Here is a 15,637-nt window from a genome sequence, read left to right as displayed (position 1 = left end):
GACCATATTTTGATAGCTTAGTATTTCACTTATAAATAGTACAGATGTCAAATGAGGGAATCTCTGAGAACATAAAAAATAGAAATGTTTTCTGAGTGTTAAACTACAAAACCCAAACACTTAATGTATAAATATGTAAAGATACTTTTAAGAGGCACAATGTCTCCGATCAGATGTTCTGATGAAATATATTAACATGCCACAGGAAAGAATTGGTGGCTCACTAGAAAATGAAAGAAAATTAACTGGAGGATGTGCTGGGGAAATGTCAGTACTGACTATATTCAAAGGGCCCAGGGGATTGGTGTTGGCCAATGGATATGGAGTACAATCTGTGACTTCATTGATATGACCATGGGAAGAAGTTTGGTGAGACCAGATCCAACCTCGAGCTTAATAACATTTCAGTAAATAATTAGCAGAGAAGTAGCATGGTAGACAGGCTCAAAGAATGCCTGGGCTCAATGTTTGTTCCATCATTCATGAGTTGCCTGGACAAGCTCTTTCTCCTCCAGAGAAAAGCAAAAGTCAAGGCTGGACTTCACTCAGAGAGTTGTTAAGAGGGCTGAATGAGTTAATAAAAGTACCCAGCTAGCAGACAAGAGTTGGTATGTTATCCAAATAACTGAATACCATGGGCAACGCAGAAGTAAACAAAATGCAATGGCCAGAAGCTAAAGATAAACACGAGATCTGTGGAAGGTATACAATGAAAGTGCATCTGGGCCACCTCTGGGTGAAACTCACAAGGGTAACTGAATTCTAGCTTGCTTTCCTAACAGCAGTGTCTGGGACAGGAGAGGTAACAGATTCATTCCATTTTGTGTTAACTAGACCACACTCTGAAACTCAGCAAGCAGACAAAGAATGTAAGGGCATCTGGAAAGATGCCAGAAGATACATTAGTATATATCTGATCCTTGGCTTTTCGGTATAACCTTGGTGGCTGAACTGTCCACTACACTGCAATGGAAAATTGGCAACAAGGGACCTTCCCTAGAGATTTGCCTCAGTCGTAGAAACTCAAGTGATGGTGGTTACCATAATCCCTCAGTTGTGTTATTTTTTTGTTGCTGTTGTTCTTTATGGAGGCAAGAACTCTCCATGTAGCCCAGGCTGGCCTCCAACACACTATTCTACTGATGGAGTCTTTCAAGTTCAGGGATTATAAGTGTATACCACCATGGCCAGTCTGTACCCTATTTTCAAATATTGGCCAATAGCAAATTTCTAGATCCAAAGTTCTTTATGCCTTCTACTAGTCCTGCTGGCTTAGATGTTTCAGGCATTTCCTTTATTTCCTTCCTGCCCTTTTCTGGTGTCCCACGAATGAGAGTTTCTCAGCACCTTGACGCCCTTCTGCTGTTCTCCTTTCCTGTACTCAGCGGCACCTCTTTCTCTTCCTCAGTTCAGTTTTGTCTCTCTGCCCCTACTTTCTCCTTTAAGATGCTTTTCTCATAACTGCATGCCCTCTTCTTTTCTGCACCCCCTCTCCATCTGTCAGAAGCAGACACGCTCATCTATATGGGGAAATTTAGTCTGCACTCAGAAGAAAAAACACCGTTTCCTCTATATTTTTTAAACAAACACATTCAGCTGGCTATAAAGGGAACTGACAGGTTTGCATGCATGCTCACATTCAGTTCCCCTTTGTGGCCAGCAAGGCTTGAAAAACACGGGACACATGGGGTCAGCTCTTATGGGTAAAGATTATAAGGCTCCAAGTATGTGTAGCAATTAGGAAGAGAAGAAAGCTAAGTAACATAAGTGGCCCTCCTGGTCCAGTGATTTGATAGTTATGATCCTCACAGTAGTGAAATCTCGAGTGATGAGTACAACCTAGAAGGGCGGATGAAGCACACCTCTGCCCTTCTGGAATGGTCATCTTTCCCCATCCTTTCAAGCTATAGTACTGTAGATGTCAATGAATTTATCCAGCTCTTAGGATCTAACAAACTTCTACAAATAGCAGGGATAGGCTTTCCTTCTAGTTTTACTGCAAAGCTAGATTAAAGTTTTGGAAGCAAAAGAAAAGAAAAGGCTACTCACAGTGGATAAAATATACAAAGGAAATGGCCCAGATTTGTGGTACATTTAATGTAGCTTTTCTTTTCCTTCTGGGACAGGGTTTCTCTGTGCAACAGCCTTGGCTGTCCTGGACTTCCTTTGTAGACCAGGCTGGCCCCGAACTCATGGAGATCCGCCTGCCTCTGTCTCCCTGAGTGCTGAGATTAAAGGTCTGCACCACCATGACTTGATCAATACAGCTTTTAATATGAGGAAAAACCAAAGCAGTTTGATAGTTTCAAGACCAGCCTGGGACATGTGAGGTCCTTTGCAAAGCACAATTTTCTTTTCCTTTGAGGAATGGTGCTGAGGAAACAGTGGAGCCTGAGCTATACATACTTTATTAATCTCTGAAGACAGAGCCAGCTTACTGTACTTGGAGGGAAAAAATATAAAAGCCTAATCAGAACATCAAAACCAAAAGCATACGAAAAGAAATGTGGTAGATTAAAATGAAATGAATGTATTAAAACCAATTATAGCTATGAGACATTTCGTTAACAAAAAGTGAGTTCTTTGAGTGATCTTCCTTGCCAGCTCTTTTGTTTATGAGGCGGAGGAGGGGCTGGTGTATTCACGTGAGAGAGCCATGCAGGATGGGAAATCATAGAACGACTGAAGATTTAGTGACAAAGCACATGTTCTCAGGGACCCGATAATGCATGCGCTCCTGATGCAGACAGTTGAGCTGTGAGGCATCTTAAAGAGGAAGGGTTGGCATAGTTGACTGGCTATAAGTGAAAGTGAGGACAGTGGAGGATAAAGGGTATTGCTTCTAATACTTTCTTCAGAAGGTGAAATATACTTTAAAGTATACTTATTATTTGGCTCTGGCTGTCCTGGAAGACAATCTGGCCTCACAGAGATCCACTTGCCTCTGCCTCCTGAATGCAGGGATTAAAGGAGTGTGCCACCAAACTCAGCTTGTCAGACATTCTTTTAAACTCCAGGATAATTATAGTTATGAATAGTTCACAAAGGCAACTCTTATGATAATCACTAGAACAACCCCCCCCCCCCCAAAAAAACAAGACAAGACAAAACTAAACCAAAGAATTCTTAAAGGGCAGGCTGATGAGAGGCATTGGGCTTTCAGCTTAAGGACAGAAATTAGTGTTTTAAAATTATTTTTATTTTATCACATTTAAAGTGGTTTTCATCCACTAGAATAAGGACATTTATAGATTTATTAGAGCATAAAAGGACAAGCCCCAAGTGTTTCTATTTGCTTAGTTTCCAGCTGGAAATGACTGCAGTGCAGGTGGTTTCAGCTTGCTCTAGCAAAGGGTATGATGCGGTGATACACTGCCCTCTGCTGGCCAAAGCTCTAAAGAAGCGAGAAACTTAAGAGCACTGCGCTGTTAAAAAAAAAAAAACAAAAAAAACAAAAAAAAACTCAAGGCTGGTTTTCTTGCCAATTGTTTTCTACTAGGTATTTCTGGAGATGTGGAATTTATTACTTCCAACCATCAATACTTAAGTTTTATTAAAGCAACACATTTAAGGCTGTTTTTTCCAGAAAAGAAAGGCGACAATATGAGAAAGAGTGCCATGTATGTATACTTGTTTGGAATCATGCTTTTCAATGACTGTTTCAATTTATTTTTATTTTTTCATTTTATTTTATTTTTTTATTAATTTATTCTTGTTACATCTCAATGTTTATCCCATCCCTTGTATCCTCCCATTCCTCCCCCCCCCATTTTCCCATTATTCCCCTCCCCTATGACTGTTCCTGAGGGGGATTACCTCCCCCTGTATATTCTCATAGGGTATCAAGTCTCTTCTTGGCTACCTGCTGTCCTTCCTCTGAGTGCCACCAGGTCTCCCCCTCCAGGGGACATGGTCAAATGTGAGGCACCAGAGTACGTGAGAAAGTCATATCACACTCTCCACTCAACTGTGGAGAATATTCTGACCATTGGCTAGATCTGGGAAGGGGTTTAAAGTTTACCTCCTGTATTGTCCTTGGCTGGTGCCTTAGTTTGAGCGGGACCCCTGGGCCCAAATCTGCCTATCATATTGTTCTACTTGTAGATTTCTAGGACCCTCTGTATCCTTTTATTTTGCTATTCTCCCATGCGTCTCTCATTTAGAGTCCCAATAGGATGCCCTCCCCTCTGTCCCAGTTTCCTGGTAAGTGAAGGCTTTCATGGGACATGCCCCTTGGGCTAGTATGCAGATATAAGTGAGTATATACCATTTGATTCTTTCTGCTTCTGGGTTAACTCACGCATTATGATCATTTCTAGTTCAATCCATTTGTCCACAAATTTCGGGAATTCCTTGTTTTTAATAGCTGAGTAGTATTCCATAGTGTATATGTACCACAGTTTCTTTATCCATTCTTCTACTGAGGGACACTTAGGCTGTTTCCATGTTCTGGCTATTATGAATAAGGCTGCTATGAACATGGTTGAGCAAATTTTCTTGTTGTGTGCTGGAGCATCTTCTGGGTATATTCCAAGGAGTGGAATAGCTGGGTCTTGAGGAAGCCCTATTCCCATTTTTCTGAGATAGCACCAGATAGATTTCCAAAGTGGCTGTACTAGTTTGCATTCCCACCAGCAATGAAGGAGTGTTCCTCTCTCCCCACATCCTCGCCAGCATGTGGTGTCGCTTGAGTTTTTGATCTTAGCCATTCTGATGGGTGTAAGATGGAATCTCAGAGTTGTTTTGATTTGCATTTCCCTGATGACTAAGGAGGTTGAGCATTTCTTTAAGTGTTTCTCAGCCATTTGATACTCCTCTGTTGAGAATTTTTATTATTTTTTTATCTTATTTTTTTATTAATTTATTCTTGTTACATCTCAATGTTTATCCCATCCCTTGTATCCTCCCATTCTTCCCTCCCTCCCATTTTCCCATTATTCCCCTCCCCTGTGACTGTTCCTGAGGGGGATTACCTCCCCCTGTATATGCTCATAGGGTATCAAGTCTCTTCTTGGCAACCTGCTGTCCTTCCTCTGAGTGCCACCAGGTCTCCTCCTCCAGGGGACGTGGTCAAATATGGGGCACCAGCACGCCTTTAATCCCAGCACTCGGGAGGCAGAGGCAGGTGGATCGCTGTGAGTTTGAGGCCAGCCTGGTCTACAAAGTGAGTCTAGGACAGCCAAAGCTATCACAGAGAAACCTTGTCTCGAAAAACCAAAAAAAAAAAAAAAAAAAAAAAAAGTCGTGCACCATGACTGTTTCAATTTAAACTGATTACCAAGATGCAAATGCCAATGGATGAGACCCCTAGTTTAGTAGGAATTACCAATGATTGCTAAAAATCGATTGGGTAAAAGGATAAGATTGAACTCAGGCTCTCAAAGCATGACCTTCAGATTACATGTGAAGTTGGCAACAAGTCCATAAGTAAGAACTGGTTTTAGTCAGAGATACCAGACACTTGGTCACGTTACCAAAAGCAATAGCTCCCAAACAGACTCCATGCCTTGTGTGTGTGTGCGCCTTTTGTTTTGTTATTTATCTTATTTATTTTTAGTTTGTTTTTGTTTTCTTTCTTTCTTTTTGAGAGAGGGGGGGGGGAGAATGAGAATGGAAGAAGAAAGGGAGGGGGGAGAAGGGAAGGAGAGAGAGAAAACATCAAGTTGGGTGGGTAGGGAGGAATTGGGAAAGGAGAAATATGATGAAATATATCATATGAAATGTCTTCTTGGGGGTTGGAGAGATGGCTCAGCGGTTAAGGGCACTGGCTGCTCTTCCAGAGGACCCAGGTTCAATTCCCAGCAACCACATGGCAGCTCACAACTGTCTGTAACTCCAAGATCTGACATCCTCACACAGATACATGCAGGCAAAGCATCAATGCACATTAAAAAATAAATTTAAAAAAAAGAAATGTCTTCTTAAATAAAATGAAAAAATTAACCCAGAGTCGGTGAGTGCTATCCTATTTAGTGTGAGGCTGGATAAAGTAGCATTTAATACTTGGGGTCATATCAAGGCCTGGTTGTGTTACCATCAATACTAATGTGTTTATCCTCTATGGACCGGTATCTACCACCTAGAAAGTAGAAGAAATAATAGCACTTATCTCAGAGATAGCCTAAAAATTCTGTGTCTGTACATCACTCTGTGGTGACTGCTAAGGAGGTTACTGGAATGTCTGTGCTATGCATTCCTGAAAGGCAATGTCTAGCTGGGACACTCAGGCCTCCAAGGAAAGACAAAGTTGAAGGAGAGTGAAAGCTGGATCACCAGATCCATTGTGTTTTGTCATTAGTCCCTTTATGAGCTTGAGAACTTTTTTGTTCTTTTTGGTGCTGGGATTGAAACTAAGGGCACCCGTACTATTTATAAACGCCAAATCTTAGATAGGATTCTGTACTCCTTTGCAGTAACTATGGAGACAAATACTCATGCTGCTTGGTGAAAAATCAGCTCCTAAAAGCAAGAAGAGCCCCCTTCTGACACCAATAAACAATGCTTAACAGCCACATCGAAACTGTTTTTGCTAGAAGGCTGGAGAGAAAGCTCAGATAGTTAAGTGCTTGATGCAGACATGAGGACAAAGTTTGATTCCGAGAACCCACTTAAAAAAACCTGGCTATGGGGGAGTGCTTATAATCCCAATGCTGGGAAGGCAAAACCAGGTGGATCCTTGTGGCTTGGCTGGCCAGCCAGACTCGCCTCACTGGTGAGCTCCAGGCCAACAAGAGATCCTGTCCTCAATGGAGGTGAATAGTGTTTCCAAACATAGACTCTGAGTTTGTCCTCTAGCCTTCACACACACACACACACACACACACACACACACACACACACACACACACACACACACACACCTGCATATACACATGAACACATATACACAGCCATAAAAGGGGGAAAACCCCTCCAATCTTCCAAAAAAGCACTGACTTGTCATTTAAGCCCCCAGGGAGCTAAAAGCACAATGTAAGCCTGGCATCCCTGCCTTCATTTTACATCTATCCCTTTGACTTTGGCTCATTTGCTATATCTGCATATGTCAATATTAATCACTCAAGGAAAGTCTATCAAATAATAAAGAATGAACTTATTCCACTTCTCATTAAGGCCAACGACACAAAGACAAGACCAAAGGGGGCATCTTAGATCCACCTTTTTACTATGTCCTGCTCCAGTTGCCTAAAAGGTGCCTAAACGTGTCCAGCTATTATCCTAAACCAGCACTCCTTTGGATTCTATCCCCTAGATGAGGACAGTTATCCACAGCATGAACAGTCATCTCCTGACAACTACCCTGTCCCCTCAAACAGTAAAAACTTCTACAGACCGCCTTGCTGAGCCAGAACTGAGACAATGATCTGTTGATCCCAAGATTTCCAGGAAGCATCGCTACACCTTGACCAAGGCTGTTCAACTATGAACAGCTCCTGCTTTCTAGCCTCAGTTTGTCCTCTATTTAAAACCTAAAGCTGATGTCAGGACGCTGCAGAGGGACTTGAGTCACTAGACACTTTTATCCTCCGTTCCTCTCTTTGATGTGCATGTGATTGCCTCTCCTTTCTCTGCTTTTCACAGTTTCTCATCTGCTCCTTGTATTGGCATATTAGGATGGGTGGCCAAGCCCAGTCTTGTTAGGGCTGCTGGAGAAGGGGTTTTCATCCGAAAACTCGAGTTACAAGATGGGTCTCCTATGGCTACAGCTTTCTGTAGAAGTATGTGAGGGCCCAAGAGCAGTAGCACTGGAAACGGGACTGTGGCCAGACACCACATCCTGAGAACAGGGGGTTCAGTGAGCTTGAACAAACCACAGCTTTGAGTAATAGGACTGCCTTCACTTCTAAAGCACTGGTAAGCACTGAACTGAACAAAGCTTACCATAGCCCCCTTCAAGGGAAATCATCATCTTTAGAACACGATGCTCTAATGTGCACACAATTACACATGTATTTTTGTCTTGCATACCAGCTTCGCATTTGATGTCCTGAGCTTCTGATTGGTGAGATGGACAATTTAAAAGGCCAGTTGGAGCCAGCTTAGATACTAACTCGGAGAGCCAAAAATAACTTTCCATTTGAAGTGCATAGTTCAGGTATGACTAAGGTATCTCATGTTCTCTTGCTTTTGGTTTTGCGGGAAACTGGTACGTGACCTTAAGACCTATCCCCCAAAGTTCACAGAGTCAGTAAAAACAGCTCGCCACTGGCTGCAAAACTGAATGAGCACATGTCTGCCTTTTGGACCACTCTTACTGAAGTATGCCAAAGGAATTCCAGGGCCAAATGTAAAAAGTTCACCTGAGACAGATCATAAGGATCAGAGCAGAAAACCTAGGGGTGGAGGGATTGGGCAGAGGATATAAGACATAATCAGATAAAAACATTTACATGTGGACAAAGTAAGCAGAACTTTAAAGAGGAGAAGGATGGGGAAAACAAAGAGCCAAAGAAAACTCTTTGTAACATGGAAGTCCAAAGGGGCACTTTTTATTTCCTAGAGAACTTGCAACTTGATTTAATACTCTTGAAACATCTCCCTGAAAAGTAATACTTTTTTTGTTAGTGTAGGATAGCCTGACATTAATGTTTTTCCACTATTGGGAAATCTTTTCTACTGTCTTAGAAGAGCATTTATTTTACTAGCAGTCTCACTTCAGGTTCGCCTGGTACTTCTTTGTGTCTCGTTCCCACTACCATTCATCACACATTCTCATAAAGGCTTTATGGGAACCATTTTGATGTACTGTTTCTTCCATTTTCTTTCTCTTTTTTTTTTGTTGGTTTTTCGAGACAGGCTTCCTCTGTGTAGCCTTGGCCATCCTGGACTGGCTTTGTAGACCAGGCTGGCCTCGAACTCACAGCGATCCACCTGCCTCTGCCTCCTGAGTGCTGGGATTAAAGGCGTGCGCCACCACCTCCCGGCTTTTCTTCCATTTTCTATTTCACAGAACATCTGAAGTCTGTATATAACGTATCACATCTTCCTTGAATTTTAAGAAACTCTTAAATGCTGTGGTTAGCATTCTATTTCTGTGACCTCCATGTACTGCTGGAAACATGGTCGAAACTCCAATAAATATCTGAGTGAACTACACTGTTGAAGGAAAATGTAGAACACTAAAATCCAAAACAGTTTAAGAATGTAACAATGGCCACTTCTTTTTAGGAGTTGTCCATCTTAGGGGAACTCAGGTATAGGAAAAGGCTTGCTGGGTATGCAAAAGTCCCCGAGTGATAGTCCCAGTACTGCAAAAGAGAAAGGGCTTTTTCTAAAGGCAGGGCGAGGCTGGGAGACAGTGGGGAGAAACTATGTGCCCATCCCCCCCTTCCCTTTCTAGCAGAGTGACCTTTGCCTCTTCAGCCTTCTGTTACTCTAAATGTTAAAGAAAAGCACATCTAAATGACAAAAATGTTAACTGCCCAACAATTATTAGATGTATCAAACTCCCAACTTTCTGGTGATTTTCTGATAACGTTATCTTTTAATTCCCTGCAGCAACTAACACAAAGCACACAAATCCCTGTGAATGTTAACTCGCAGAAAACTCGTGTGTTTGTAACTACCCTCAGGAGGGCAAAGCTAATTACAAAGTTCTGGCCAGAGGTGGTGGGGAGGGGGATGGGCACAGGGCTTCCTGCTCATTGTCCCACTGCATAAACCAGGCTTTCCCATTCTAGAAAAGCCCTTTCTTTGTAACCCAGTTCCCCCAGATAGCCCTTTGTCCATGATAGCTCGCTCCAGCAGTTCAGGATTAATCTTTGAGTAAACCCAGTTTCTAGTCTTCTACTGGATGAGTGGTAAGCTGATAGGCTAGACTTGGGTTTGGAAACAAGAATTGGTTGAACTGGGCTGGGAATGTAGATAGCTCAGTGGTATTGTGCTAAATGTACATTTAGCCTTCACTTAGGGGTTAATTCACAGACTACATGTTAGAACTATTTACTTGTTCTGAAACATATTTGCAACTAACAAAATCCATCATAAAATGTTCTAACTGATGCACTCACTACTTCAACTCCAGAGGTAGCACATGCCAAGGAGAAGCAGGTTGGGGTGGTGGGGGGGGGAGGGGAGAGGGGAGGAGGGAAGGACAGGAGACATAGACAGAGAGACAGAGAGAGGGGGGAGTGTTATTAGTAACTAAACTGTGTTCCAGTCCCTGGGTACAGTCTGAACATGCAGTGAGCATCTCTGGGCATCAGTGTTTTCAACCTCAAAACAGTCTTTTAAAACAGAGGTTTTAATCTAGCTTAGTGCTGTTTGATTTGAGCAAACCGGTATAAATAAGAAAACTTGAAGTTCTGTTTCCCTCTACTCTTGGAAAAGATGGATTACAAAGAAGCTGTCCACAAATGATCTTGTAGTTAAGTTTAGAGACAAATTTAGACTAGTATTTTACTGAGTTACTGGAAAGTAGTTCCTTTTATCATGCTCATAGAAAAATAATTAGCTATGGGGGGATTAAAGCTTTGAATGTACCTTCAGCCAATCATAATAAAGAAGCTAACTACTTCAGGAAATAATCATAAGGAAGTATACTAAATACATATATAGGTAGATTGACCACTAACTTCCTCCCACTAAAGAAATAGAGAAATGAGGGTTGTTCTTTTTTTTTTCTTTGAGAGGTAGTTGCTGTATTTACCGTAACCATTGAATTTCTTCAATACTCTAATTTCCTTTTTCTCCCCATTGCACTTGGTGTCATGCAAGAATCTACTCTTACTGATTAAAGATACTGGAAGAGTGCCGATCAGAGAATTGGGAGTGTGAAATTTGCATCACTACCCTGAACAGTATAACCTTAGCATAAGCTACTCATACAGGTAAGGGTGATTCTTTGTTCATTTTTAGCTTAAAGGTTAACGTTATAAATGTCTAAACTGTTTGGGTTGTGAAATCTGATCACTAAATAAGGTAGTCAACATAATAAGTGTTTAAATAGTCACGAGTAACTGCTAGAGTTATAGACGTTTTTCTCATTTGTCAAATTAGCAGAGACACGGTGCTTACACAGACATTCTGCTGAGGGGAATACATACTTGGAAACATTTTTCTTGAAAGTAATTCTGTAAGAGCTCACTTTTATTTGACTTCTCAAGTTTAATTGGATTTTTACAAATTTTAGGAATGATTTTCCAACTAGCTTTAGAGTCAAAGCCTCTTACTGAAAGGGGCATGATTTTGAGAAGCTGAAAAGGGGGAGCCAGTTGTCATTTGTTTCTGTAGAGCCTCCACATGATCTGCCTTCTCAATAATCCCTTGCCCTCCTTCATCAGGGAATGTATGCTACCAATACTCATAGGGTACCACACCTCTGCTGCTTTTAGCATGTAATGCATTATCTCTACAAGGCACAGGCTACTGCTTTTTATAAAAAAGGCTTCGTCCCTTAAGAGAAGCTTTGGCCCTTCTGTAAAACCAACATCTCATTTGAACAGAAGGATTTTTCTTAATAAATGAACTGGTTCACTTCAATCTCTATTTGCCTGATTTTGAAATCAGCAAGGTTATAGACTAGGGTTGCATATTTAAGACTATCTACAACTATAATCCATTGTAGCTCACCAGCTATAAAGGCAGTCTGAAGCATATGACGCAATTTCTAAATAAAGAGTGTAAAGAAACAAAATGGTGAAGACAGTGGTAGACCTTAATTAAGGGTCTCAGCATTTGAATGCAGACAAAGTGCACAGTCTTAAAGTGTCGAGCTATGAGACTGGATTAAAAGTTGTTTCAAAATGACAGTGTAATAGAAAATGATCCTCATTTTTATAAAATCTGACATGCAATTTTAAAGCAATCCAAGATACAGAAAATATCCTGAGACACAGAGAGCAGAAGATGCTACATGGGAAAACCTTTTTATGTTTATTATCAAAAGAGAGAAGGTGATTAACAAAAGATTCAGAAACTCTGCTATAGCTCTTGAAAGAGTACATGATAGTAATATTTATAAAAAAAGTTAAAGGTGACTAAAACAGAGATGGTGCATTTTAAAGAGAAATCATATTCTTTGACAAAAACGATAAATATAATTTATTAGGTTACCATGATAATTGTAAGCTTGAAAGATAGAAATCATGACTGTTATTTGACCAGAACCAAGTAGCTTTTCTATGCTAGTCTCACCTGAAAGAAATGAATAAGGAAAGAAAAAAAAGTTTATATGCCATTTCTCTCTTCTTTACATATACCTCTGCAGCAAGAAAGATTTAAAAATAAGAGATATAAAAAAGTAAAAACCAGAGCTGGAGAGGTGCCTCAGTGGTTAAGAGCACTGGCTGCTCTTGCTGAGGACCCAAGTCTGAGTGAGTCTCAGCAGCCACACAGTGCCTCACAATCATCTATAACTCCAGCCCCACAGGAGTGCACGTATAATAACAATACATTTTTTAAAAAGTAAAAACCACACCTACATTTACCCTGGGTTTAAAACATTTTATTCTCTAAATAAACAGAATTCCTGAAAAACTACAGATATTAGATACAGAGGAGGACACATTAGGGTACTCTAGCCATCAAACATACCAAGTATAATTTTGACACATAATTTAATTTGTTGAAGTGTGAGAGTTTAGCACTAGTTGGAATCAGAGATTACTGATGAGCTCATAATGACCATACATTCCAGAGTTTATCCTTATTCAGGACCTTGTCTGAGTTTTTGTTGTTGTTCATTTAGAATTGGGTTTACTTCTGGATTATGAAAAAAGACCCTTCTAATTAAGCACTCCAGCAAAGTGTTTTAATCTAGCCATAAATATACTCGGAAACCATATGCAATCAATGTTGTATTTAAAAACTTGTTTTTATGCTGGGCAGTGGTGGCACACACTTTTAATCCCAGCACTTGGGAGGCAGAGGCAGGCAGAAGATCGCTGTGAGTTCAAGGCCAGCTTGGTCTACAGAGTGAGTCCAGGACAGGCACGGCTACACAGAGAAACTCTCTCTCGAAAAACCAAAAGAAAAACCAAACCAAACCAAACCAAACCCAAACAAAAACCAAACTCATTTTTATTTATTCGTTTTAAAAATAAAAGCTTTAATATAAAAACTTGCAGATACAAACTGTTTATTAATATTTAAGTTAACATATACAGTGAGGGGTCTCACCTCCCTGTCAATGTGGACACACTTGTAGCACTGCCCTCTTATAGTTTGTATGTGCTTTTAGATTTCTAGGCAAAACCTATTATTTACACATTGCTTTATAATCTACGACGTGTAAATTTCTCTAACCTACAAATGATAAATCCTAGGCAATTAATTAACTATTTGTACCAAATTCTGTTTTGTAGACGAAGTCATTACCCATCACTTTAAGTAGTTGCTTTTACTTCAACTAGACCATTGTGGACAACTAGAAAAGGTAAGAGCCATCTGGATTTTCTTGCTCCATCCAGTGCTTTTTGTTGCTTTATCCAAAAGCTTTAAAAAATAGTTAAATACCACATATAGTTTTAACATTAAGTATATGTAATTCCATTCTAGCTCCTGTGACAAAATTCAAGATTTCTGACATAAATGAGTAACAACTCGACATGCATTCGACCATCTATGATTTCTACCACAGTTTTGCCAATAACTTACATTTTTCTGTGTATTATTGGTCTCTTTGGAAACTCACTTGCTCAGTGGGTATTTTTAACAAAAATAGGTAAGAAAACATCAACACATATCTACTTGGCAAATCTTGTGACGGCAAACTTACTTGTGTGCACTGCCATGCCTTTCATGGGTACATATTTCTTGAAGGGTTTCTATTGGAAATATGAATCTGTCCAATGCAGACTGGTCAATTTTTTGGGAACTCTATCCATGCATGTAAGTATGTTTGTCAGCCTCTTAATTTTAAGCTGGATTGCCATAAGCCGTTATGCTACCTTAATGAAAAAGGAATCCCTGCAAGACACCACCTCATGCTATGAGAGAATGGTTTATGGTCACTTGTTAAAAAGATTTCGCCAGCCCAACTTTGCCAGAAAAATGTGTATTTACATATGGGGAGTTGTGCTGGTTGTAATTATTCCACTTGTCCTATACTACTCAGTGGTAGAGGCTACAGAAGAAGGAGAGAGCCAGTGCTACAATCGGCAGATGGAAATGGGAGCCAGCACCTCTCAGATTGCGGGCCTTATTGGAACCACATTTATTGGACTCTCGTTTTTAGTAGTAGTAACGTCATACTATTCTTTCGTCAGCCATCTGAGACGAATAAGAACTTCCATTTTGGAGAAAGATCTGACTTACAGATCTGTGAAAAGGCACCTTTGGATCATCCAACTGCTCTTGGTAGTTTGCTTTCTTCCATACAGTATTTTTAAACCCATTTTCTATGTTCTGTACCAGAGAGGAGGAGACTGTGAGCAGCTAAATTATTTAATAGAAGCAAAAAATGTCCTCACTTGTCTTGCATCAGCCAGAAGTAGTACAGACCCCATTATATTTCTTTTATTAGATAAAACATTCAAGAAGACACTATATGATCTCTTTACAAAATCTTAATTCACTGCATATACTACCATTTGGTTGACTTTTGGATGGAAAACATTCATGTGACTCTTTAGTGACATTAAATGGTGGACATGTCACAGCTTGGTTAACAACAGGCATCAAGAAAACCTCTTTGGTTTTAAAAACAAATATATGCATAAAATTGGACATATAGTTCTACTTATACTGAAAGTCAAGATGGCAGAGACTCTCAGAAACACGTCAAGCATATGAGAAGGATTCCACTGGGTATGAAATCAAACATTGCTCTGTTTTCAATCAGTTGTGGATCTTCTTGTTCAAGGCACAATATTTTATGACTGTAGGATGAAGAAGCAAAAGGCTTATGGGTTTGCCCATATTCTAACCTAACACAAGTACCCATCTATGGTCAGATTTGATTTTGTTGGTAACTTAAAAAATATCAGCTGGGCATAGTGGCACACACCTTTAATTCCAGTACTCGGGAGGCAGAGGCAGGCGGATCTCTGTGAGTTCGAGGCCAGCCTGGTCTACAGAGTGAGTCCAGGACAGCCAAGGCTACACAGAGAGACCCTGTCTCGAAAAGCAAAAATTTTAGAAAAATGTAAGTAATGGAAGAGTCAACCAACAAGAAATGTTTTCATTTAAATCTAATCTAACTGCATGCATAATACAATGTAAAGGAAATTTGGTATTATCTGCCTCATTTTCCTGGGAAAGGCAATATTCAATGATTCTAATATTTAATAAATAAACAGATTTTTACTTGCAAATATTCAGATATGGCTTTGTTAAAATAGAAAAGCAATATATATAATTTTATGCCCATCTTTATGCTATTTTCATATATTTCCAATATAAATAGTGATGTTATTATTAATGACAGTACCTTCCCTGTAGTTATGTTCAATTAATTTTATAGACTAAACAAATGAAGTATAAAGAAGTATAATTGTGTTAAATAAATGCCTGGCCTCTGGATTCAATCTTTCTGGACTCAATACTGGCTCCATCTCTTATTTAGCTGTAGAATCTTGGGTAAATTATTTACCCTCTTTATATAATAATTTCTTTAATTGTGGAACAGAAAATGACCTGATTCGTATCATCATTATTAAATCAGATACTGTTACTTTTGTGAGCTATCAGCTAGTGA

The 15,637-nt window shown here is 40.0% G+C and overlaps 2 protein-coding genes across 6 annotated transcripts in view; one reads left to right on the top strand and one right to left on the bottom strand.

Annotated features, from left to right (window-relative positions):
* The window catches only part of Cask (calcium/calmodulin dependent serine protein kinase), a 337,437-nt gene that overhangs the window by 129,658 nt on the left and 192,142 nt on the right, over nt 1-15,637 (bottom strand). The window lies entirely within an intron of this gene.
* On the top strand, nt 10,621-14,935 carry Gpr82 (G protein-coupled receptor 82). Its single transcript, XM_051141459.1, has 3 exons — nt 10,621-10,829; nt 13,305-13,375; nt 13,498-14,935. Exon 3 carries the CDS (start codon nt 13,531-13,533, stop codon nt 14,509-14,511), a length of 981 nt encoding a protein of 326 aa, XP_050997416.1. The 5' UTR covers nt 10,621-10,829; nt 13,305-13,375; nt 13,498-13,530; the 3' UTR covers nt 14,512-14,935.

The sequence above is a fragment of the Acomys russatus genome, chromosome X (assembly GCF_903995435.1).
Source record: "Acomys russatus chromosome X, mAcoRus1.1, whole genome shotgun sequence".
Classification (NCBI taxonomy): domain Eukaryota; kingdom Metazoa; phylum Chordata; class Mammalia; order Rodentia; family Muridae; genus Acomys; species Acomys russatus.
Note: the sequence above shows the minus strand (reverse complement) of the source record. Positions and strands in the feature narration are given on the sequence as shown.